The following is a 23,925-nucleotide window of genomic DNA, read 5'->3' on the forward strand; positions in this document are numbered from 1 at the left end:
TGTAAAATATGCAGTACATAGGTTTTTAATAAATGTTTAGTAAGAGAATGAATAAAATTCATTGTAAAAGAAGAGGTAAGTCAAAAGAATAGGTGTGGGAAAGCCAGGGCCAAACCTAACTATATTATGTACTCAGTCATTCCTCAAGTCAAGTCATACTCCTTAGGGTGAGTAATTTACAGTGAAGTCATGCTTGATGTAATTGTGGTTCCCAATCCTATAAATTCTGGAGAGTGGGCTCCCAGTGTAATTTTTTGGATTGTCCTGATATCATTTATCCAGACCAGGGTGTAGATTCTGCAAAGGGCTGTTGCTCAGCTGTTTTGGACTCAATGTAGTATGGATGCTGTCTGCTGAGTATCCTGTAGCAGTTGGATCTTTAAAACATCAGTACCAATCCTTTGAGGCCATAAGGTCACTTATGGATTTGCATCTCTCCACGACTGGCGGGTGAGACTGTCGTGGATGATGAAAAGTCATGGCCGTAAAAATCCCCAAGAAGAGAAGACTTCCATTGAGAGGCAAAGCAGTATCAGAATTCATGATATAATTCACTGATCCTCTAAAATTGCAAGAATTTCCAAAACCTCACTTAAGTTCACCTTCCAAAACGTTCTTTCCCAACAGTCTATATGATCTTCCAAATTCCAAATTAGATGTCCCTTTTTTTTTTTTGCTTGCAGGAAATGGATAACAGACCAAACAATTTCAGAGTTATTTAGGGACACTTGATGAAATGACAGACTCAGGACTGACTTTGTGTGAAGTCTAAGAAAAGCTCATTCTGATATTTCTTGGGTTAATATGATTGATAAGGATTGGTGTCTAATGCTAGATTGTCTAGCAGAAACTAATATAATTTACAGTGGGGCAAATCTTTTCTTTCATCAGTAGCATAAAAAAGAATATTTGTCAAGTAAGTGCAAATTTTGAAATGATGCAGACTAACTTCGAGTACCATTTGCACTATTTTAATAATTTAGTGAACATGAGCAAACCTGATCTTTCTGTGACAATCGTTTCCAGGAAAAAGAATATTGGTAAAAATTCCTGGTAACTTACCTTCTGTAATGAGTACATAGGATAACCACATACACATGTTGTGAAACAAAAACGTACACAGTCAGTGTTATTTCCTGTTACACACATCTTCATCTTAGATAGTAGTCTCTGCCTTTAGGAGTCTTTTTATGTTTCTTTTATATATAATGTCCAATGTTTTATTTGCATTTAGTGAGAAGACTAAAGGAAATTACATCTAAATGTATTAACATTAAAATTTTAAATGTTATTTAAAATTTCATTTAAATTTTAAATGAAGAGGAAAGTCTCCATCTTCCTGGAAGTACAACTTTCCAGAATCTATTTTTAACAAACTATGCTGTCATTTTTCCTTCCAAATAACATGCATTTCACGTGGGAGTTGATTTGTCTGCTCTTAGTGATATGAGTTGTGGTTCTACTGTTACACAAGGGCAGGCATCCAGCTTGCAAAACTACTCATATATTTTAATGACCTGGGCTATTAAAGACATTATGTCTGCTCCATATTTATGTTCTAAATTTAAATCTCATTAAAAGATAGAAAACAATGGGTTAACAAAACTGCCCTTCTTCAAAATAGTCTTTAAAAAGGAGAGGATGTACATTTGCTTCAAAAAATAAAAACTTGAAAATAAAAAAGATGAGATTTATTTTTTCAAATTTATTTACTTTTCTCAAAATGAAGGTCATCGACCGCTGCATTCTTACAAGAAATTTGGGACAGATTAAAAAAAATACAAACATCATAACCCCAGTCCGCCACTGCCGCCTCTTTGTTGATTACTGATGCTTTTCTACTCAACTGTTTACGCGTGATGAGCCTCATCTGGGAAAAGGAACCCACGTTTTGGAGTTAGCAAACGCCACTTGCCCTCAGTGTGCTTTTCTGGATGCTGTTCACTCCTGCTCCCTAGTTCTCTCATCCCCTTTAGCTCCTGCCTCAGGCAGATCGCCGTGCGCTTTTAATCAAAACAATATTTTAAATGCCGTCTCTAGAACACTGTTCTTCCAAATACTGTGTAATCAGGTGCGGGACACCTGCCTGAGACTCTGAGCATCTGATCATCTTTCCCAGTGAATTCAGTCTCATCTCCCGCAGAGTATTCAGGTTCAATACTGGCAAATTAGATTTCTCTCCTCGCCCCGGTCTGGCCCCTTCCCAACTTCGGAAGAAATGGGATAAATAATCAGCCTCGGGCGGGTGTGCAGCCGGGAACCAGAGCGCAGCCCGGTGACCCGAGCGCGCGGGGCCCTCGCTGGGCGCCCCCTCCCTCTCCCCGCGCCGCCTCCAGAGCGAGTGACAACGCGCCCTCCGGGCTCGGGAGCGGCGGCGCCGAACGATCCCGGGCCGGGCTCTCCTAGGCCGCCGGTGACATCACTCCTAGAGCTGATTTCCACGCTCCCACCTCTTAGTTTTGTGAGGCGTCGGTCAATTCGTCTGTCTCTGTCTGTCCGCCGCTGGAGAGGTCTCATCGCCGGCCTGGGACAGACCCGAGCACCAGGGAGCGACAAGACCTGGAGGAGGGAGAGCGAAGGCAGCGAGGGAAGGAGGCCCCCTCAGGCGACAGCATGCAGTTCAGCCCGGCGCTCTACCTGCCGCCTCTGCTGCCGGCGCTGGTCCTCAGCACCAGGTGAGTCCAGGAGCGCGAGGGCCCTGAGCCAAGGGGCGCTGCCGGCAGGTTGGAACTACTGCAGGTCACCTGTGGGCGTCAAAGGCACACAGTTTACCTCTCTGCATCTCCTTCCTCCGTTAGGAGGTCTTTCTTTGCTTAGCATTTTGATCTGCTGCTGCAGCAAAGGCCTTTGGGAGGAAATCTCAGGTCCGCTTCCTGTGCGGCGACAAAGGATTTTTCTTACCAAAGACAACACGCTTCTCTCCACTCCTTATAGTAGTGAGCCTGCAGGCGACAGTATCAGAGACCACAGAAGCGGCATAGAAGCAAGATATAAGGAGGAAGTTGTTACCAGGGGATGGCCCTACAACGGCCTCCCAACACAGTCGCCTGATTTTAGGGTGTAAGGAGCCAGAGAAAGCAGACCTGTTCTGGGATACCGGAAACTTTGTACAAAAAAGCCCCTGGTCCCCTGAGATGACCTGTTGTAACTTCTGGGGGAGGGAACGCATACCTTTTCACTGTGTTCTCTGAGCTGAGCTAAACAAATAGCAAACGAAGGCCATTTAAGGTTCGAAGCGCCTTCAGAGCGCTGGGGCTCTCTCAGGACTCCAGCGGGGGCTTCCGAAAGGCATTCCCGCTTTGTGGAAGAGGATGCGGATTTTACGTACACAGCTCGGTGAGTTTTGGCAAATCTATGTAAATTAAGATACAGAATATTTACATCTCTCCAGAAATTCCCCGAGTGCCCTTTTTCAGGCAAGACTCCCTCAAAAATAAACGCTTTCCTTATTTCTATCACCATGGATTAATATTATCTGTTCTTAAAATTTTTATAAATGGAATCATACAGTATGTAGCCTTTTGTGTCCAGCTTCTTTCACTTAGTAAAAAGTCTCAGATTCTTCCATGTTTTTCGATCAGTAGTTTGCTCTTTTTTAGTGCTGAGTGATATTCCATTGTATGAATAAACCACAGTTTCCATTATCCTTGTACTTGCTCAGGGACATTTGAAGTGTTTCCAGCCATTGCCTTTTATTTTTTAATTAATTAATTAATTAATTAATATCTTTATTGAGATAACTGGTTTATATTATATAAATTTCAGGTGTACATTATTATATTTCGATTTCTGTGGAGACTACATGATGTTCCCCACCCGAAGTCTAGTTTCCATCCCTCACCATGCACATGTGCCCTTTTCCTCCTTTGCCCTCTGCCTGCTCCCCTTCTGCTCTGGTAACCACCAATCTGTTCCTTATATCTATGTGCTTGTTTATTAGCATTGTTTTTGTTGTTTTATCTTACACATATGAGTGAAATCATATGGTGTTTGGCTTTCTCTGTCTGACTTATTTTGCCTAGCATAATGCCGTCAAGGTCCATCCATGTTGTCCCAAATGGTAAGATTTCATCCTTTTTTACGGCTGAGTAGTATTCCATTGTATTAATACACCACATCTTCTTTGTCTGTTGATGGCACTTAGGTTGTTTCCAAGTCTTGGCTATTGTGAATAATGTTGCAATGAACAGAGGGTTGCAAAAATCTTTTTGATTTAGTGTTTTCATGTTCCTTGGATAAATACCCAGAAAGGGAATTGCTGTACTCAGTGTTTTGAGGAATCTCCATACTGTTTTCCATAGTGGCTCACCAGTTTACATTCCCACCAGCAGTGTATAAGGGTTTCTTTTTCTCCACATCCTCTCCAACACTTGTCATTTCTTGTCTTTTTAATAGTACCCATTCTCATGGGCATGAGGTAATGCTTCATTGTAGCCTTTTGTTGCATTTCCCTAAAAATTAGTGATGTCGAACATCTTTTCATGTGCCTGTTGGCCATCTGTATTTCTCCTTTGGAAAAGGTCTATTCAGGTTGTTTGCTCTCTTTTTTTCTTTTTTTAAAGATTCTATTTTTCCTTTTTTCTCCCCAAAGCCCCCTGGTACATAGTTGTGTATCTTTAGTTGTGGGTCCTTCTAGTTGTGGCATGTGGGATGCTGCCTCCGCACAGCCTGACGAGCAGTGCCATGTCCGCACCCAGGATTTGAACTGGTGAAACCCTGGGCCACCGAAGCAGAGTGCTCAAACATAACCACTCCACCACGGGGCCGGCCCCATGAAAAGATTTTTGTAGGACTGGTGTTATTTCTTTTTTAAATGCTTGAGAGACTATAGCAGTGAACCAATTTGGGCCTGGTATTTTCTTCTAAAGAGGACTTTGACAATTCATGTTTTTAATCGACATAGATATAGATTTTCTATTTTTTGCATTCATTTTAATAAGCTGTTCTCCTCAAATAAAATTCATTACATCTACATTGTTGAATTGATTCACATAAAGATGTTCATAACATTTCCTTTTAAAATTGTGATATTTGTAGAAACTTTAGCCATAACCTCACATTCATAAATTTTTTAATTTTATTTTCTTGACCAGTCTCACTGGGGATTTTTCAACGTTAGTGTTTTTTTCCAAAAAAGCTGTTATTGACTATGTTCAATTTCCCTCTTGTTTGTTGTTTTTTAGTTCCTTTACTCCCACACTGATCTTTATTATTTTCTTTCTTCTACTTACTCCGGGTTTATTTTGCTCTTCGTTTTCTAGTTTCTCAAGGTGGAAGTTTTTAAATTGTTTTCTTTTCTAGGTGTAAATTTCCCTCTAAATGTTGCTTTCACTTTTCCCTATAAATTTTGTTATTTTTTTTAGGTCAGTAAGACTTTATTTTCAGTTTCTCTTACCAGTAATATTAGGACAGAGTCTCTTCTTTCCAGTGAGATAGTTACATTCTGTATGTATTTATTCCAGTCATCTCTAGCCATTAAACAGGCACATGGTGCACCTTTAACCTGACGTTTATCACTTACCACTTAGAATTGGTAAGGAGGGGCACTCAGCTGGGATGGAGAGGTTCTTAGGCTCCATCTTGGGGATCTAAAAGTCAGAAGACAGAGGCTGGCACATCAGTCCTTTGAAATTGTTTGCAATTTCAAAGATTTTGTGTGTGTACATTTTTTTAGGTAAGAGATCTGAACTTTCTCCCAATGATTTCTGACTTTCCCAGCTAAGAAAAGGACGTAATTGGAGCAATGCTTTAAATCTGCAAATATAACTCATGTGGACGGTTTCTTTCAACCAGAAGATGTAACTCTAGCCACTTTGCACCTAGTGTTACTCGCTAAAAATTAATTTGCTCTAATCCCTTAGCAGTTCTTTATCACTGAAATTTTTGTTGCTACAGTTTATGCCTTGGCAGTTTTTTATTTTAAATTAAGATTATGATAGTTTACAACCTTGTGAAATTTCAGTTGTACATTATTGTTAGTCATGTTGTGGGTACACTACTTCACCCTTTGTGCCCTCCCCCCACCCCCCTTTCCCCTGGCAACCACCGATCAGTTCTCCTTGTCTATATGTTAACTTCCACCTATGAGTGGAGTCATACGGAGTTCGTCTGTCTCTGTCTGGCTTATTTTGCTTAACATAATACCCTCAAGGTCCATCCATGTCATTGTGAATGGGACGATTTTGTCCTTTTTTATGGCTGAGTAGTATTCCATTGTGTATATATACCATATCTTCTTTATCCAATCGTCAGTTGCTGGGCACTTAGGTTCCATGTCTTGGCTATTGTAAATAATGCTGCGAACATAGGGGTACATGGGACTCTTGGAATTGCTGATTTCAGGTTCTTAGGATAGATACCCAATAGTGGGATGGCTGGGTCATAAGGTATTTCTATTTTTAACTTTTTGAGAAATCTCCATACTGTTTTCCATAGTGGCTGCACCAGTTTGCATTCCTGCCAACGGTGTATGAGGCTTCCTTTTTCTCCACAACCTCTCCAACATTTGTCACTCTTGGTTTTGGATATTTTTGCCAATCTAATGGGTGTAAGGTGATATCTTAGTGTAGTTTTGATTTGCATTTCCCTGATGATTAGTGATGATGAGCATCTTTTCACGTGTCTATTGGCCATCCTTATGTCTTCTTTGGAGAAATGTCTGTTCATGTCCCCTGCCTAGTTTTTGATCGGGTTGTTTGATTTTTTGTTGTTGAGCTGTGTGAGTTTCTTATATATTATGGAGATTAACCCTTTGTCGGATAAGTAACTTGTGAATATTTTTTCCCAATTAGTGGGCTGTTTTTTTGTTTCAATCCTGTTTTCCCTTGCCTTGAAGAAGCTCTTTAGTCTGATGAAGTCCCATTTGTTTATTCTTTCTACTATTTCCCTCGTTTGAGGAGTTATGGTGTCTCAAGAGATTCTTTTGAAACTGATGTCAAAGAGTATACTGCCTATATTCTCTTCTAGAAGACATCGTTTCAGGCCTAATCTTTAGGTCTTTGATCCATTTTGAGTTTATTTTAGTAAATGGTGAAAAAGAATGGTCAATTTTCATTCTTTTACATGTGGCTGTCCAGTTTTCCCAGCACCATTTGTTGAAGAGACTTTCTTTTCTCCATTGTAGGCCCTCAGCTCCTTTGTCGAAGATTAGCTGTCCATACCTTGGCAGTTTTTACAGCCTCAATTAGCATTTTTTTTCTGTTGTGAAAATTTTAAAACACATTTGAGCAAAAGAGATTTTTTTAATAAGACTGTAATTATCTCATGCTAACAGATACACAATAAAATTAAAATAAATTAGAAAAACACAGTAATCACTACATGGGGAGCAATTTCTACCAAGCAAAGAGCACCCAGATCCTGCCCGACTCACTCCCATTTCACGTCCTTTATAACTGTATGTCGGAGTATGCAGTGTGCGTGCATCTCTGAACTCGGCATCCTTGCTGGAGGACAGTATCCAGAGGACCCTTGTATGGAGGTGGAGTCAGGAAACTTGAATTTGATGTCAGCCCTTGCACTATCTCTTGCAGTGACTGTGGACAGGTTGTATTCCCTCTCTAGCACCCTGTTTCCACCTCTCTGGGACCAATGCTATCCACTGGAAGTAAAGTGTGAGACACACATGCAAGCACATAGGTAATTTTAAATTTTATAGTGGCCATTAAAAATAGTGAAAAGAGGGGCTGGCCCCATGGCATGGCAGTTAATTTTGCACGTTCTGCTTTGGTGGCCCAAGGTTCACCGGTTTGGATCCTGGGTGCTAATCTATGCACGGCTTATCAAGCTATGCTGTGGCAGGCGTCCCACATGTAAAATAGAGGAAGATAGGCACAGATGTTAGCTCTGGGCCAATCTTCCTGAGCAAAGAGAGGAGGATTAGGAGCAGATGTTAGCTCAGGGCTAATCTTCCTCAAAAAAAGAAATGGTAAAAAGATACCAGTGGAAATTAATGTCAGTAATATATTTTATTCAACTCAATATTAACAATATTATTACTTCAATAAGTAATCAATATAAAATATTAACATAATACTTTATAATATACTTTCATGGTAAGTCTTCAAAATCTCTTGTGTACTTTATGTGGTGTATCTCAATTTGGTCTAGCCACATTTCAAAGGCTCAGTTTCCAGTATGGCTGCCAGCTACTGTATTGGACACCACAGGTTAATATAAAATTGCTGCCTTAATTCTATGAAAATGGAAGTTAGCGAGAAAAAAATTCACCTCTAGAAGTTTGATTTGTGTCTTTTTTATATTTCCTAAGTCTCTGTAGCATTTTCAATTATTCTTCTGCATTCTTGAAGATATATCATACAATTGTGATAACATTTAATATTTTTATCTACTAATTCAATCATCTTTGTCATTTCTGGGTCAATTTGGATTAACTGAATTTCTAACTATTGGTTGTGTTTTTCTGCTTCTTTGAATGCATGATAATTTTTTATTGGATGGAGTGCTTTGTGAAGTTCAGGTACTCATATTTTTAGATTTCTAAAATCGTCCTTGAGGGGCCAGCCTGGTGGCACAGTGTTGTTAAGTGCGCATGTTTCCCTTCCGCAGCCCGGGGTTTGCCGGTTTGGATCCCAGGTGCGGACATGGCACCGCTTGGCACGCCATGCTGTGGTAGGCGTCCCACATATAAAGTAGAGGAAGATGGGCACCAATCTTAGCTCGGGGCCAGCATTCCTCAGAAAAAAGAGGAGGATTGGCAAATGTTAGCTCAGGGCTAAACTTCCTCGGGGAAAAAAAAAAAATTTTAAATAAATAAATAAAATTGTCCTTGAGTGCTGTTAATTTACTTGGAAAGAGATTGATCCTTCCAGAGTTGCATTTATGTTCTTTTAGGTAGGACCAGAAGAGTGTTCAGTCTCGGGTTCGTTTTCTCCATAGCCAAGGCCAGTTCCTTCTTAGTGCCCTGCCAGGTGAATTATGAGGTGTCCTACTCTGATTGGGAACTGATGTCACTCCCGGTCCTCTGTGAGCACAGGAGGCTGCCCCTGTAATCCATTTGGGTGGTCCTTTCCTCAACCTACGGTGGTCTCCTTCTATGGGTATACTGATCTGTACTCAGCTAAGTACCCGAGGAGGCTTCTCTGCAGATTTCCAGTGTTCTCTCTCCTCTCTGCATTCTGCCCTGGGATCTCCAGCAGTCTCAGCTTCCTGGAATTCCCAAGTTGGTCTCCTTGACAGGGAGAGCCTGAGGGGCTCCGTCTTGCTTCCCAGTCCCTACTGCCTGGTTGGAAGCTTTCTTCTATGGGGCAATCACAGGACTCATCTTTTTCCCTTCTCTCCGTGATCACTGGCGTTTGTTGCCTAATGCCCACTGTCTTAAGAGCGATTCTTCCATATATTAAGTCTGGTTATTTAGCTGTTTCATATGAGAGGATAAAGCCAGTGTTTATTAATCCATTTGGGTAGAAAAGTAAGCAGCCCAGACGCATATTTGAAGAAAGTTTATCCACAGGTCTTGGGGCTTCCTCCCTCAGTGGTTCTTTCCGTTCCAGGATGCCCACCTCCCCGCCCCGACCCTGCCTCAATTTTCAGCAGCTTTGGAAGCTTCAAACTCCATCCCCTCCCCCTTCAGTCCAATAACACAATTTTTCTATGTGAGTTGGTTCACAGTGCTCTGAATGGATGGTGATTTTTGTTATTCGTCAGTGTTTTCTTTTAAATATTTGGCCCAGATTTTATAATCGCTATAATCAATAAATTTAGCCCTACATAAGTTACTCTACAAAGAATGGAAGCTGGCTGTCCATTGAAATGATTTATATTCTGAATACAGATAGGCTGTATTTATTGCAAGCTTAAAATGCAATGACTGAAAAGCTTTGTGATTCTTCACTTTTGATTAAAGCCTAGCATTTGTGAGAGATTTGCTTTCTTATTTAAAAAAAGCCACACAAAGTTGAATTGTTTTATTTCCCAGGGCTGACTCTCTTTGCTTCTCAATTCCTTGTTATTGACAGAAACCTCTTTTCTTGTGGTAGTAATTTAAAATAAAATAACCTACAGAAGAGAGAACTTGCATGAATAGAAACATTCTCTATTTGTGCATTAGAGGGAAGCAGCAGAAAAAATCAATGATAAATATAAATAAGAAATTTAAAGATAATGAAGAAATTCTCTCAACTTTTAAGAAATGAGAATTTACAAGTATTTAATGCATTCCTAATCCATACACCTGCGGGGGAGCGGAATATGCCAGCCCAATTTGCCATGGGGATTGTTTTGAGCAGAAGGTCATTGAGACCCAGCAGGCTCAGAAAAGCTTTCTACCTCTTCTTAAAATAATTTAGTTAGGGGGCCCATACCGGGAAGAGAGGTGTTACCAGAGATAACTTTGTACATCAGAAAGACTTATCCACATGGCGTGGCAAACATTTGGTTACCAAATATTTGCTCTTCTCCTCTTCCTGTGGATTGTTTTCCTCCTCTTTGAAGCACCGGACTCCCCACCCCTCCTTCTCCTTAGCTCAGGATGGTATATAAGCCTCAATTACCTGACTGCCTGGGAGTATCATCTTTTATGGGGCTCCTGTATGTACAAAATTAAATTTGTTTTTCTCCTGTTACTTTGTCCTTTTCAATTTAATTATTAGGCCAGTCAAGGACTCTAGAAGGGAAGTAGGAAAAATTTTTCTGCCTCTGTATACCTATCACTCAATCTAGCGTAACTAGGCTTTCCTTTGAGTGTAAGGATTATTGGATTACCCCTAAAATTTACTGATTTGTCTCTCTTTGCACATAAAATCTAGAAGACCTCCACAAATTAAAATAGGAAGCCACTAATGTACATTACTTACATGCTAGTTTGTTTTCTTTCTTTTCTTTTTCTTTTTTTTTGGAGGAAGGTTAGCCCTGAGATAACATCTGCTGCCAATCCTCCTCGTTTTGCTGAGGAAGATTGGCCCTGAGCTAACATCGGTGCCTATCTTCCTCTATTGTATATGTGGAACGCTTGCCACAGCACAGCTTGATGAGTAGTGGTAGGTCTGTGCCTGGGATCTGAACCGGTGAAGCCTGGGCCACCAAAGCAGAGTGTACAAACCAGCCTGGCCCCACTAGTTTGGTTTTTAATGAAGTTAATAAAATATAGATTGTTTTTTTTAAAAAATGTTGTTCGTCAATATCATTATAACTTGTTCCATTTATAGATATTTAAATATTTTCAATTAGCTCTATAAAGAACCATGCAAATTTTTAATCGCAGTTATTCTTTGGAACTTTCTGACCTTTCTTCTAACTCTGGAGCTACAATTTAATAATTACGTGTTTATTCTTGTAGAGAAAAGAAATGTTCAAAATTGTGCTCTTGGGCAGATGCTTATCAACATACACTACAACTTATTATAAGGATATACTTTATGAACTTATTGATGCAACAATATTAAAGACAAGGAAATAAAATTCCTAGAGTGGCAAGAGTCTACTTTTGACCTGCTACAGTCTAACTATCTCAGAAAGCTTCATAGTTCCTGGTTGCCAAAATATTAATGTTGGTAAATTGGGCAAAGAAAAATAGTGATGATATTTTTCCACTGTGAGTTTTTACAAGATAGTCTTTAATTTAAAAATTTACCTACTTATTAGCACAAAAATTAGTCATTCTTACTGGTTAATTTGGATGGGAAACTTCTGAGATAAAACTTGAATATGAAGACTGTGATAAACCTGTTCTTAATTATTCTTCCATTGACAATTCATCAACAAAGCAAAGCGAAACAAAAGAACGGTCTTGAAAAAGCAAAATCCAAATAATTGAAGCGTATCTTTTTAGTGTGATTACTGTTTAGGTATTTACGTTACTGGATGCCCAGGGCACCTCATCCCCGTGAGCAAATTTGAAAACGAAGATGCCGCTGCCAACGTTTCATTTTGCAAGAAGACATCGTGCTTTAATTGGCTCTAACAGACGGCCGCTCTCTTTTCTTCTCCTCCTCTCCCTCCTCCTTCTGTTTCTCTTCTCCTTCCTCTTCTGAATGGCCTCCTTCTTTTCTCTTCCTCCTCTGCTTCCTCCTGTTCCCCTCCTCCTTTTCCTTCCAGAATTCTCATCAGCATATAGTTAGGATGCAAGCTAGTTCGTGTGCATAACAGTTAATAATAAAAAATTGCTGACCAGAACTGCTGTAACACTAATGGCAAGTTCATTTTCCCGATTCTAAAAACTGCTTAACTCATCAGCAGTCACCAATAACAGGAGGGTTTCTAGCTCAAGACTTGTTTTAACCTCAGTTCTCTCTAGAGCATTATCCGTGATCAGCCGGTATTGAATTCTTTTCAAGTTGGGGGAATGTGAGGTTGAGGCTCTTGGTTCAAAAGCATATTGTATTACTCAATATTTGCTACTTTTTGTTTGGTAAGTCGAAATTAAGCATTGTTTTAAAGTAAAGAGATGTATTAACTGCAATTAGAAAATCTATAGTCATTATATAATATTGTAACTACAGGGATAAAAGCTCTTAAGTATGACATTTTATATAATTTTCTGGGTTTGCCCACTCCTACCTTTTCGTTAGCCACTTCAGTAGCTGAAACGCTATCGCACTTAATCGTCTATAATTTTCTCCACAGTGAGCATGCTTTAGGGCCCCCATTAGATTTTCTTTGTTGTCTGCAGGAAAGCTCAATATTCAGCCTTCAGCAAAAGCCAAAAAGTTCGCTTGTTTAAACTGGCAAATTCCACAGAGATAAAGAAAGCTACTTAATCTTGACAATTAGCTCTTCCCCTCAGGAGACGGCCGGTAAATGCAGTAAAGTGCAATTTAATGACATGAATAATGGGACAATATAGGGACGCATTTAAGGTCAGCACCAATAACTGTAGTGCAAGGAAGTAAACAGGCTTGGTTTAATAGATGCTGCTTAGAATGACTGTACTTTTTAAATACCTTCATTCTGTAGAAGTTTCAAATTGCGATTACAAGGCAGCCAGTAATTTCCTTAAGAAGGAAAGAGTTTAGATATTAAAAGAAAAAATAACAGGAAGTGCTGTTTCGTTCTTGGTGAACAAAGACCTGGTGGTGTGTGAGAAGATTTGTGTTTTATTCTGCTGAAACTTTTCGTTCCTTTGTGCTGCGTTTCTACTCTTGGTTCCTTTGGGCTGCTGAGTTTTGAATGACTTGCTGAGAGAGAGACATCACGGGGAAGGAGTGAAATTCTACCAACTTCTGGGGGGTTTTGCAGCAAGTGAGTGCCATAAGCAGATGGTCGGGTAGAACCCTCCCAACAGGAATCACCGCAGAGGGCTCTCCTGGGCCCTCTGCTCTTTAGCAGTCACACCACATGCTTATTTGTACACTATCTTAAAGAAATGTTATGTTAGTGATGATGAGGATTTTTAGGCTGCTTAATTTTAAAACGGTTTATGATGAGGACTTTTAGGCTGGTTACTTTTAAAACTACAGATGAGAAGCAGGCTCCAAGGAGTGGAATTTGCTTGTCCCTTTGTTGGGAAAGATTTACATTTCTAAGGGAAACCTCTATCTGTAAAGATTCCTCCCTCTCTGTGCCAGGAAGAAGGGGGATGGCCTTATCTCTAGAAACTCTTAATGCCAGAGGCAAGAACTTAAGTTGGTTACTGTCTGGCAATTTCATGTAACTCGTTTAGGGTGGTGGCGTCTAACCTTTCTAACCTTTACTTAATCCGATTTGATTCTTGTCTAAAAGTCATGGGATCACCCAATGGCCAGACCCCACCTGCACTGATACCATTTTAACTTTTTTCCATGTTCTTTCCTTTGTCTTGGTAAAGAGATGACTTACATACCCATGCCTTATAAAATTAGCCCTAACCCTCAACTCGGGGCAGCAGCAGAAGCAGCAGCAGCAGGAACTCTGACTGCCCATGGGTCCTGTCCCCATGCCAGCGGGGGCAGCAGCAGCTGCTCTGCCTGCCCATGGGCCCTGACCCCATGCCAGCAGGGGCAGCAGAAGCGGCGGCAGCAGAAGCTCTGACTGCCCATGGGTCCTGTCCCCATGCTACACTATTCTCTAAATAAAAGAGCACTACTACCAGATCTTAAGAGTCTAAGAATTCTTTCTTTCAACTCCTTGGCTCACCGACCCCGCATCAAGTGATGCCCCAGGCTCCTCTCTCTCGGTTCCTTAATCTAAGCTCAGTATCAACCAAATAAATTGTGATGTTGGAACCCGTTGCAATTTAACTTCTCTGAAATACTCTCAAGGGAATATGAGCTGGTTTTCTCTATCACTGTTCACAAAACAAGGCTTCCACACGCCACTTCGCATGACTCTATATCATTCAATTATTTGTGATAAGTTTTATACTATTCTGAAAAGTCAGATTGTAGAAATTTATTCTTCCTATATTTAGAAGACCTTAATATGCCAGTGAATTTTGTTTGTTTTGTTCTATTTTTCTGGAAAGTATCCCTAGGAATGTGCATTTTTCCTTTGCCATTAATCTGCCATCTCTGCCTACTGAAGTGCTGGAAATATTATTTTGTTTTGTATTGTTTTAAGAAAAAAATGGAGGCAAATTAGATTTCACATAATAACTTTCTTTGAGTAGCTCATAACTAGTCCAGGGTTTGTTTTTGACTTTGTCTTGTAATGGTTGAAAAATAACAGGTTCATAATTTTCCCTGCAAAGTATGACATGGAAGAATGTGCAGGGGCCAGCCCCATGGCTGAGTGGTTAAGTTCATACACTCCACTTTGGTGGCCTGGGGCTCACTGGTTTGGATTCTAGGCAAGGACCTACATACTACTCGTCAAGCCATGCTGTGGTGGCATCCCACGTAGAAGAAATAGAATGACTTACAACTAGCATATACTAGCATATACAGCTATGTGCTGGGGCTTTGGGGAGAAAAAGTAAAAGAGAAAGATTGGCAACAGATGTTAGCTCTGGGTCAATCTTAAAAAAAAAAAAAAAAGAAAAACACTGTGCAATGGAAAAAAACCCTGGAACCACCTTGCTGTACCTGATGTCATTGATGACATCACATCATCTTCAGTGCACCTGCCTTTAAGTTGTATCAAAACATGTATCATCTTATGTCAGAAAATACGGACTTTGGCATAAATATTTATATGTGTTGTGAACTTAATTCTAGAAACTAACCCTTTGTCATGCATCTATGTCAAATTAAGTGGTTTTTCATTTTCCTGAAAGAAACAAAAATCAGATACACACATCCAATTATATGACCTAAAGTTATAAGGATAGCCCAGACAATGTTAAGTGTATCCATAAGCAAATCCCAGACATGTGGAGTAAGTGGAAGCTACTTGATTAGGCAGAGTCTTTGAGGGCAGGGTTGAAGTCCTAGGATTCTTAATGCCCTGCATGGATCATTTTCAAGAGTCTGGCATATGTGCTAAATACATACATATCTGAGAAAACAATCACATTTTCTGTTTTCTAGTTTAAAGTTTACCTATTTTTTTCTTTTTGTTCCAATTCAGAGATTGAATCTTGTATATATACTGTAAGTAACTAAAGATGAAATGATAATCAATCCTTTTCCTGTGATCCTCTATCCACAATAGTAATGGCACCTTTATTGAGCAGAAAATAGCAGAGTTTGTACATTGTCCATTATCTTCTCCATATTCTTCGGTTCAGCATCTATGGGAGGAAGTAAGATTTCAAGTGACGCTAGAATTCCAAAATTAAATTAATCCACCATCTTAATCATGAACTATTGAAAAGCAATTTTTGAGATTAAAATGATAGGCAGCAAGAAGCTAGGATCTTGAAAAGAATATGAAAGTCCTGGCCTCAAATATCATGCAATATAAATATATATAAATATATTCTTTGTTAATTTGCAGGACCAAAAAGGAAGCATTTCGCCCTTTTATGTTCTTCCAATGTTATGACCTCAAAGATCATTCAGTTTTAAGCATTTCAATCTAAATAAACTACAGTTTACAAAGCTTATGGAATAAGTTATGAGTCAGGGAGCAGGGACAATTAAGGTGACTTTGAAAAGGTGCAGAATCTTTTGTCTTCACTAAACTGGAAGAATCTATCTCTTAGCTTTCGAGATTTTTATATTATGCCAATGATGAATAATAATCTCTGCTCCAGGGAAAGTGTCCAAAAGTCTTGCTAAATCAAACTCATCCTTGATTTGAAAGAGGCAATTATGATGATGTCATTTCCTGAGTTATCTTAAATAAATGTAGCACTTGAAGGAACCATGAAGGTTAGTGAGCTCACACAGATTAAGGGCAGCTGCAATTACCAGCCGGAATATCCACTCTTGTTCCTCACTGCCTAGGCATGCCCATTCTCCTTAGAGTGATTCAAGTATTTTCCTTTCTTTGTACTTCTTGTCCCTAAAATTATGTATTTTATAATATTATAGTAGATGACTTCTGTGGTGGATGAACAAAGGCCTGGATGGACAGATAGACAGATAGATGAGCGATAGATAGATAAAGTTTGCTTGATGTAGCCCATAAAATTATCTTTAAAGACGATGGGGACCCTAGAAAGACAGCAACATTCCCACTCATGTAATTCCAACTCTCATGCAACTAAAATTTTTACTATCTTATTGATAAAATTTAGAATCATTTTCCTTAAAATGTAGAGCCATATAAGGTGGGCTTTCAAATTTAAAATCCAGAGTTATTTTAATGTAGAAAGTTCAGGGATTATTACGATAGTATTTGAAGTTTTATTTGGGCTTTTCTTTTTTGCTTGTCAGGCACTCAAACATACACACACACACACACACACACACACACACACATATTGGTCTTTTGCCTATTGCTTCATATGAATTTACTCAGGATTTTTGGGTTTTATTTTTCTTTCTAGTTACTCAGGTTTCAAATAAAATTTCAAACATTTAACATTTAGAACATTGATTTATAATAATTATAATGCTTTAAGTTTTTAAATAAATGTATGAAATTGGCTTATTTATTGAGAATTAGTTTGTTTCTTTGAATGAGTATAATTCATTAGTAAAAAATGACATTTTCGGGGCTGGCCCCGTGGCCGAGTGGTTAAGTTCGCGCGCTCCACTGCAGGCGGCCCAGTGTTTCGTTGGTTCGAATCCTGGGCGCGGACATGGCACTGCTCATCAAACCACGCTGAGGCGGCATCCCACATGCCACAACTAGAAGGACCCACAACGAAGAATATACAGCTATGTACCAGGGGGCTTTGGGGAGAAAAAGGAAAAAATAAAATCTTTAAAAAAAAAATGACATTTTCCCCTTGTTTTCAAGAGTATATCAGTTGAAATACTGAGGTTTTTTTTCATCTTTTAGCTTTATTCACTGTCTGCATTTTTCTTTTCTTTTTTTTCTTTTTGAGGAACATTAGCCCTGAGCTAACATCTGCCAATCCTCCTCTTTTGTCCAAGGAAGATTGACCCTGAGCTAACATCTGTGCCCATCTTCCTCCACTTTATATGTGGGACTCCTACCACAGCATAGCTTGCCACGTGGTGCCCCGTCCGCACCCGGGATCCAAATTGGTGAACCATGGGCCACCGAAGCAGAATGTGCACACTTCACTGCTGGGCCACAGGGCTGGTCCCATGTCTACATTTTTCTTAATCCCACTGAACAGAAGGATTGAGTTCTAGTGACGTCTGATTCCAAGTTGAGGCATAATAATTGTTGCTACTGTATCATTATATAAAAATTATTTATATTTCAGTACTCATTCAGTTTAACTAAAATGCTTTAAAAATTGTGTTTGACTGAATCAAACCATTTTCACACCTGAAAGTTTGCCTGTAATGTTAAATCCTTTTATTTCTTTGAGTCTTTTATATCTGGATTGTGTAAGAAATGGTAATTTTAGTAGTGCCTTAAATTAGATTCCATTCAAAACCTTTATTAACTTAATAGATTTCAATTTCATGAAGTCTAACCAGGGTCCTAGTTCCTCTTTAGAATATTCTCTCTGATTTCTGGTAATATTCAGAGTGTTATCTATTTTTGTTCTGTATTTTTTTCCCAATATATATATTTTACTCCAAATATAGGAGAATTTCTTCTACTAATCAGTGAAGTCAAATATGACCCTTTGATCTTGCTTTCAGACTAATAGAAATTTATTTAAAGAGGCAATATTAAAAGCCTTTCACACACATATACACATGTGTGTATCACAATAATGCTCATGGCAAGCCATGGACCAACTTGGAATAAACCTAAAGAAACAAAATAAGGAGTAATTTAAATAATGTGGAATATTGGACAGTATTAAAAATGATGATATGTACTGAAATGAGTCTTCACAGTATGAGAAGGTAAATAAAAGTATATATAAACATGCATTTTACTGAGCATTAAAAAGGTATATTATAAAATATACATAGAATAAACATGTCCATAACTAGAAAAAAATTACAAAACTGTTTATATTCTTATATATTTCAATTTTCAGTAATGAACTTGTGTAGTAAAGATAAAAAATTAGTGATTATCTTTCATTCTAGTAAGCTTGGATTACACAGAAAAATTCTAAAAATAGAATTAAAATTAATCATAATATCTAATAGTATAAGATCTTCTGACTGTCATCAAAAATTGTGTTCTAGGCTTTTAATTTTTTCCAAAGAATGTGAAAATAGAAAAGCAAGATACAATCAAGGTAGATATCTCTCGAAATATCTTAGTCAATGTAATAGTTTCACTTTAATTTTCAAAAAAATACGCCAGACATTTAATTGCTAGTTTTCTTCTATCATATTGGAAAATATGTGCAAACCATTTCTTGTTTAAGGATTTCAGTGCCCTTTGTACAAGATCAGCTCAGCAGGGTGCTATGGCCTGGCACACTTGATGTCTGCTCTCCCTGCGGGTCGCCGACCCCTCAGTTGATTAGGTTGTTTGCTGCATGAGATGTTCCCGTATACTAATTATGCTTCAGAATTTTCACTTGCTTTTGGATGTGGAGCTTTCCATGTATTTTCCATTACATTCTGAGGAATTAGTCACAAATTCCAAAAGTGACAGCTCATTTAGAAGTTTTATTCCGTGCTCTGTTCTTCATCTATGTTAAACAGATATCTCTTATCAGTTAAATTCTTTTTGTATGTATGTGAAATTATTGCTTACCTACTTATTTTAAACTTGGGTTTACTTATAATGACAATACAGAGATCTAAATCATTTTATTTTCACTCAACACTCTTCTCTCTTTTGTTGATATTCCTTCAGAAGAGCATGCCTGGAAATTAGAAAATATTTGTTATCTCAAGCTCATCAGCTCTAGCTGAGCGTTGTCACGTACTTCAGTCATCTAACCGTTCCTTCCTCTGTGCTGCCAGGGGTTTCATGAACCCTCTTTTAATATTTGCTTAAAACAGTACCTTTTTGTAAGTTAGGGATTTACTGCTAATGTCTGCTAACTGTTTGATGGCAGATTATTCAAGCACCTTCCCTTTCTTGGCGTGTGCATATGTGAAACCTGCTCTAGAAGAACTCTCCTGGCAGGGATTAGGATCATGTGAGATGTTATGTGTCTGGCATGGAATCTGAACACAGTTCCCTGCAGGTGCTTCTGTAGTTTATCTGTGTCCTTCCTTCCTGTTCTCTTCCGCTCACCTCCACCCTTAACCCAACCATACATTTTTCCTGGTCTCTTTTGTAAAATCATTTCTAAGCTGCTTTATTTCTCCAGTGCATGGTACATAGAAGGGAAAAATTTTGAAACAATGTATATTCATTTAGATTTTTTAAAAATCACACTTTGGGGCCAGCCTGGTGGCATAGTTGTTAAGTTCAAATGCTTCTCTTGGGTGGCCTGGGGTTAATGGGTTTGGATTCCCGGCACAGACCTACACGCCACTCATCAAGCCATGCTATGGTGGCATCCCACATACAAAATGGAGGAAGATTGGCATGGATGTGAGCTCAGGGACAATCTCACTCAAGCAAAAAGAGGAAGATTGGAAACAGATGTTAGCTCAGGGCCAGTCTTCCTCACACACACCCCCACAATTCACACCTTTAGTCAATGCAAAAGAAATTAGTACTTCGGGGGGAAAATGAAAAATCTACTATCTAATAATCCCCATTTGTTTGTTCATATCTTTATATTTTCCTAATGCCAGGCTAGAGCTGAAGATTTAAGGTGACTTTACCTTGTTAACTTTCATGATAAATATACACAGATTTTATTGTATATTATATCTCTTTCTAGAGCACTGGAGGTAAAATACAAATTAAATAGATACACACATATGTATATACATGCATGCATATTTATATACTTCAAAATAAAATAACAATAGAAAATAAGGATCATAAAAAGGAGAGATAAATATTTTTGAAGAGTAAGAATGGAATATTAAATTTATTTCTGAAGTTTTTTATAGAAAGGAACATTAAGTAAACTAATATAAATCATTTGGTATAATTATCAGAAAAAGGCATATTGACTTCTACAGAGAAAAGATATTTTTCATGGCATTAAGCTGTGGAACAATTGTTTTATAAGACCATTTTTAACCAATGTTGGGCAACATGTTGGCTAATGTGATCAAGAAGAGTTAAAATATGGCAGTGGCTGTTTCTTTGGGTGAGCCTTGGTAATGCAGACTATTGGAAACCTGATCAACTGAATTTCTTAACTTCCCTTTAGACCTTTCCTGCTGCAAATTACATAAAATTTGACCTTGGCTCTTCGATTTGTTTATGCTAAGATCTATGAAACAACCCAGTGTGTTGACTTTTTCAGTGCTACCATTTTGGATACAATCAAATTGTTGGCTGTATATGATGTAGTTAGTGAATAAATGCTATTGACAAATTAGATACAAGTGTACTTTCTCAAATAAAAGCATTGGTTATCTCTGAAAAAGACTTTTGCATATGTATGTAAAAATCTTTTTCATAATTTTTTTAATTCAATGTTTTACTGATTTTCTTGCAATGTATTTTTAAAACATTTCTAAACTCTTATAATAGCTTGGTCCCAAAGTTTATATTTTATTATAATTTATTTATTTATTTTTGTTTAAATTAAGCATATACGTATTGAAATTATAGATATATCTATATTAATTGGGAGAGAGTGGGTACTAAAAATAGAGACCATTAATTTATTTATGTATTTTTAAAGATTGTCACCTGAGCTAACATCTGTTGCCAATCTTCTTTTCTTTTTTCTTCTTGTTCTTCTCCCCAAAGTCCCCCTGTGCATAGTTGTATATTTTAGTTGTAGGTCCTTCTGGTTGTGCTACATGGGATGCTGCCTCAGCATGGCCCGATGAGTGGTGCTAGGTCCATGCCCAGGATCTGAACCAGCAAATCCCTGCGCCACCAAAGTGGAGAGTGCAAACTTAACCACTCGGCCACAGGGCTGGCCCCAAGACCTTTTACTCTTAAAGACTGCTCACTACTCGTTGGATCGTTACATTTTCTGAGGCAAGAACTACCCAATAAGTTTTCTTCCTTACACAGGTTAACTCTACCTCAGTTTCTAGTTTACACTTTGAAACTTTATTTTTGCTGCTGATTTTTATTTATTTATTTATTTATTTTTTTTTTTAAAGATTTTATTTTTTTCCTTTTTCTCCCCAAAGTCCCCCGGTACATAGTTGTATATTCTTCGTTGTGAGTCCTTCTAGTTGTGGCATGTGGGATGCCGCCTCAGCGTGGTTTGATGAGCAGTGCCATGTCCGCGCCCAGGATTCTAACCAATGAAACACTGGGCCGCCTGCAGCGGAGCGCGCGAATTTAACCACTCGGCCACGGGACCAGCCCCCCGATTTTTATTTTTAAGTAAGCCCAGCTGTGTTAGATAAAAGAAATATAATGTTGAGCTACCTGTGTGTTTATTTTCCCCGAGTATTTATTTATACTCATCACAAATATGCTAGTATAGTTTTTACTGTTGTTCCTCTCTTCACAATTCTAATAAATATAATAAAAGATCTTACACGTTTCCATCATACAACAAAATAGTTATTTATATATCATTATAGAAGAATTGATCAAAGATATGAATCAAAAAATCATAAAATAAAATAATAAAAATAAATTAAATATATGAAAATATTCTTAACCCTTCCAATAATGCATCAAGTACAAATAAAAGCAACAATACTATCTTTTCTCATATAATAAACTTGCAAGTTAGAAAAAAAATCTGTACTGACTGTTCAATGGTTACAAGGGAGCTCTGTCACAAGGAGTCAAGATGGAATCCAAATGATGTAATTTTTTTCGTTTGTGTGTGTGAGGAAGATTGTACCTGAGCTAACATCTGTGCCAGTCTTCCTCCATTTTATGTGGGATGCCCCCACAACATGGCTTGCTGAAGGGTGCTAGGTCCATGCCTGGGATCCGAACCTGAAAACCCTGGGCCGCTGAAGTGGAACATGCAAACTTAACCACCATCCCACCAGGCCAGCCCCTGATGTAACTTTTGAGAAGAAAAATTGTGAATGTATTATTAAACTTTAATGTCTAAATACTATCACAATTCTACTTTTTGCAATTTATTCCATATAAATATTTTCATGAAGGGGAAATCATATAAAAATATTCTGATATCTAGAACACCTGGAAGAATATAAAACAAGATAACAGTAGTTTCCCTCTCAGAGAATTTATTACACTTGTTAATACCATATATAGACCTAATACAAAAGAATTAATCCATCAAATAGAGTCAAGAGTATAAACACATAGAAAGCTTATCAGGGAGCCAGCCTTGTGGCACAGTGGTTAAGTTTGCAAGTTCCGCTTCTCGGCAGCTCAGGGTTTGCTGGTTCAGATCCCAGGTGGACATGGCACTGCTTGGCAAAAGCCATGCTGTGGTAGGCATCCCATGTATAAAAAAAAAAGTAGAGGAAGAGGTGGAAAAAGTAGAGGAAGATGGGCACGGATGTTAGCTCAGGGCCAGTCTTCCTCAGCAAAAAGAGGAGGACTAGCAGTAGTTAGTTCAGGGCTAATCTTCCTCCAAAAAAACCAAAAAAAGACATCTTATCAGTGTATTGATATGCATGAGATGACTTTGCAACTTAGCTTCGTCCGTCCGTTTGCTTATATTATTATTACACCAGTCACATGCTGGGTAACGTTTAGATTCTGATCAGCTTCTGAGAAGTGCCTATCACTGTTACATGAAGTAAACCTGTAACACTTGCTGACACTATCTGTGTTACATAAGAAATAACTCAATTGAAGTCAGTTTTTATTGTCATCATCATTATCACCATCATCTGTATGACTTTCCTTGATCATCTCACATACACAAACTGAAAGCTAAATGGGACTTTTACTATTTTCCAAAATAGGATGAAGTATGATGTCTGCAAGAGGCATTCAGAATAATTTCCTAGCTATGTAAGATGAGTATAAATTTTCTTCTTTGGAATAAATACATTTAAATTTTGTATTTTTAACAACATGGCAAGATTATGTCGTAAACGCTGAATTGTATAAATCATCTCTGTCTATTTTCATTCTTCGGTTATACATAAACCCCAGGCTGAGCACTCTGGCTGTTCTCTAAGATTTTATGGAGTGTAGTATCTTAAACAGTGAATAGCAGAAAGGTGGAGGCTGGGGAAAGAGGAATTTTAAGATTAATGTTTTTCATTATCTTTGTAGCATGATTCTCGTTCCATTCTAAAATCTTAAATGGACATAGTTGTCATAAAGGTAAAACAAAACAATAAAGCAAAAGCGTGATTGAAAAAATAAAACACGTGTAGCTATCCCAAAGTAAAAGGGAAACAGCTGGCAGTGGGTTGAGGGAGTTCTCCCCAGGTTCCTCAGTCCGCGTCGTGAGGCATCAAATCACCGACGACGGTGTGCAGAAAAGAATGCTAAATAAGGAATATCTTGGTTCTATTTTGCAGTGTATCTCAGTTAACCTACTACCTTCTGGTTTTCCATGCTTCTAATAACTTAGATTGAGACTTCCTGAAAAAAGACTGGGATTAAGGAAAATCTTGCTTC

The 23,925-nt window shown here is 38.4% G+C and overlaps 1 protein-coding gene across 1 annotated transcript in view; it reads left to right on the plus strand.

Annotated features, from left to right (window-relative positions):
- The window catches only part of LOC100072148 (uncharacterized), a 63,820-nt gene that overhangs the window by 2,460 nt on the left and 37,435 nt on the right, over nt 1-23,925 (plus strand). Inside the window, exon 2 of the mRNA XM_023646188.2 lies at nt 2,236-2,675. Within this exon, the coding sequence (XP_023501956.2) occupies nt 2,236-2,675 (440 nt within the window). The remainder of the gene's footprint in view (nt 1-2,235; nt 2,676-23,925) is intronic.

Source organism: Equus caballus, chromosome 7 (assembly GCF_041296265.1).
Source record: "Equus caballus isolate H_3958 breed thoroughbred chromosome 7, TB-T2T, whole genome shotgun sequence".
Lineage (NCBI taxonomy): Eukaryota > Metazoa > Chordata > Mammalia > Perissodactyla > Equidae > Equus > Equus caballus.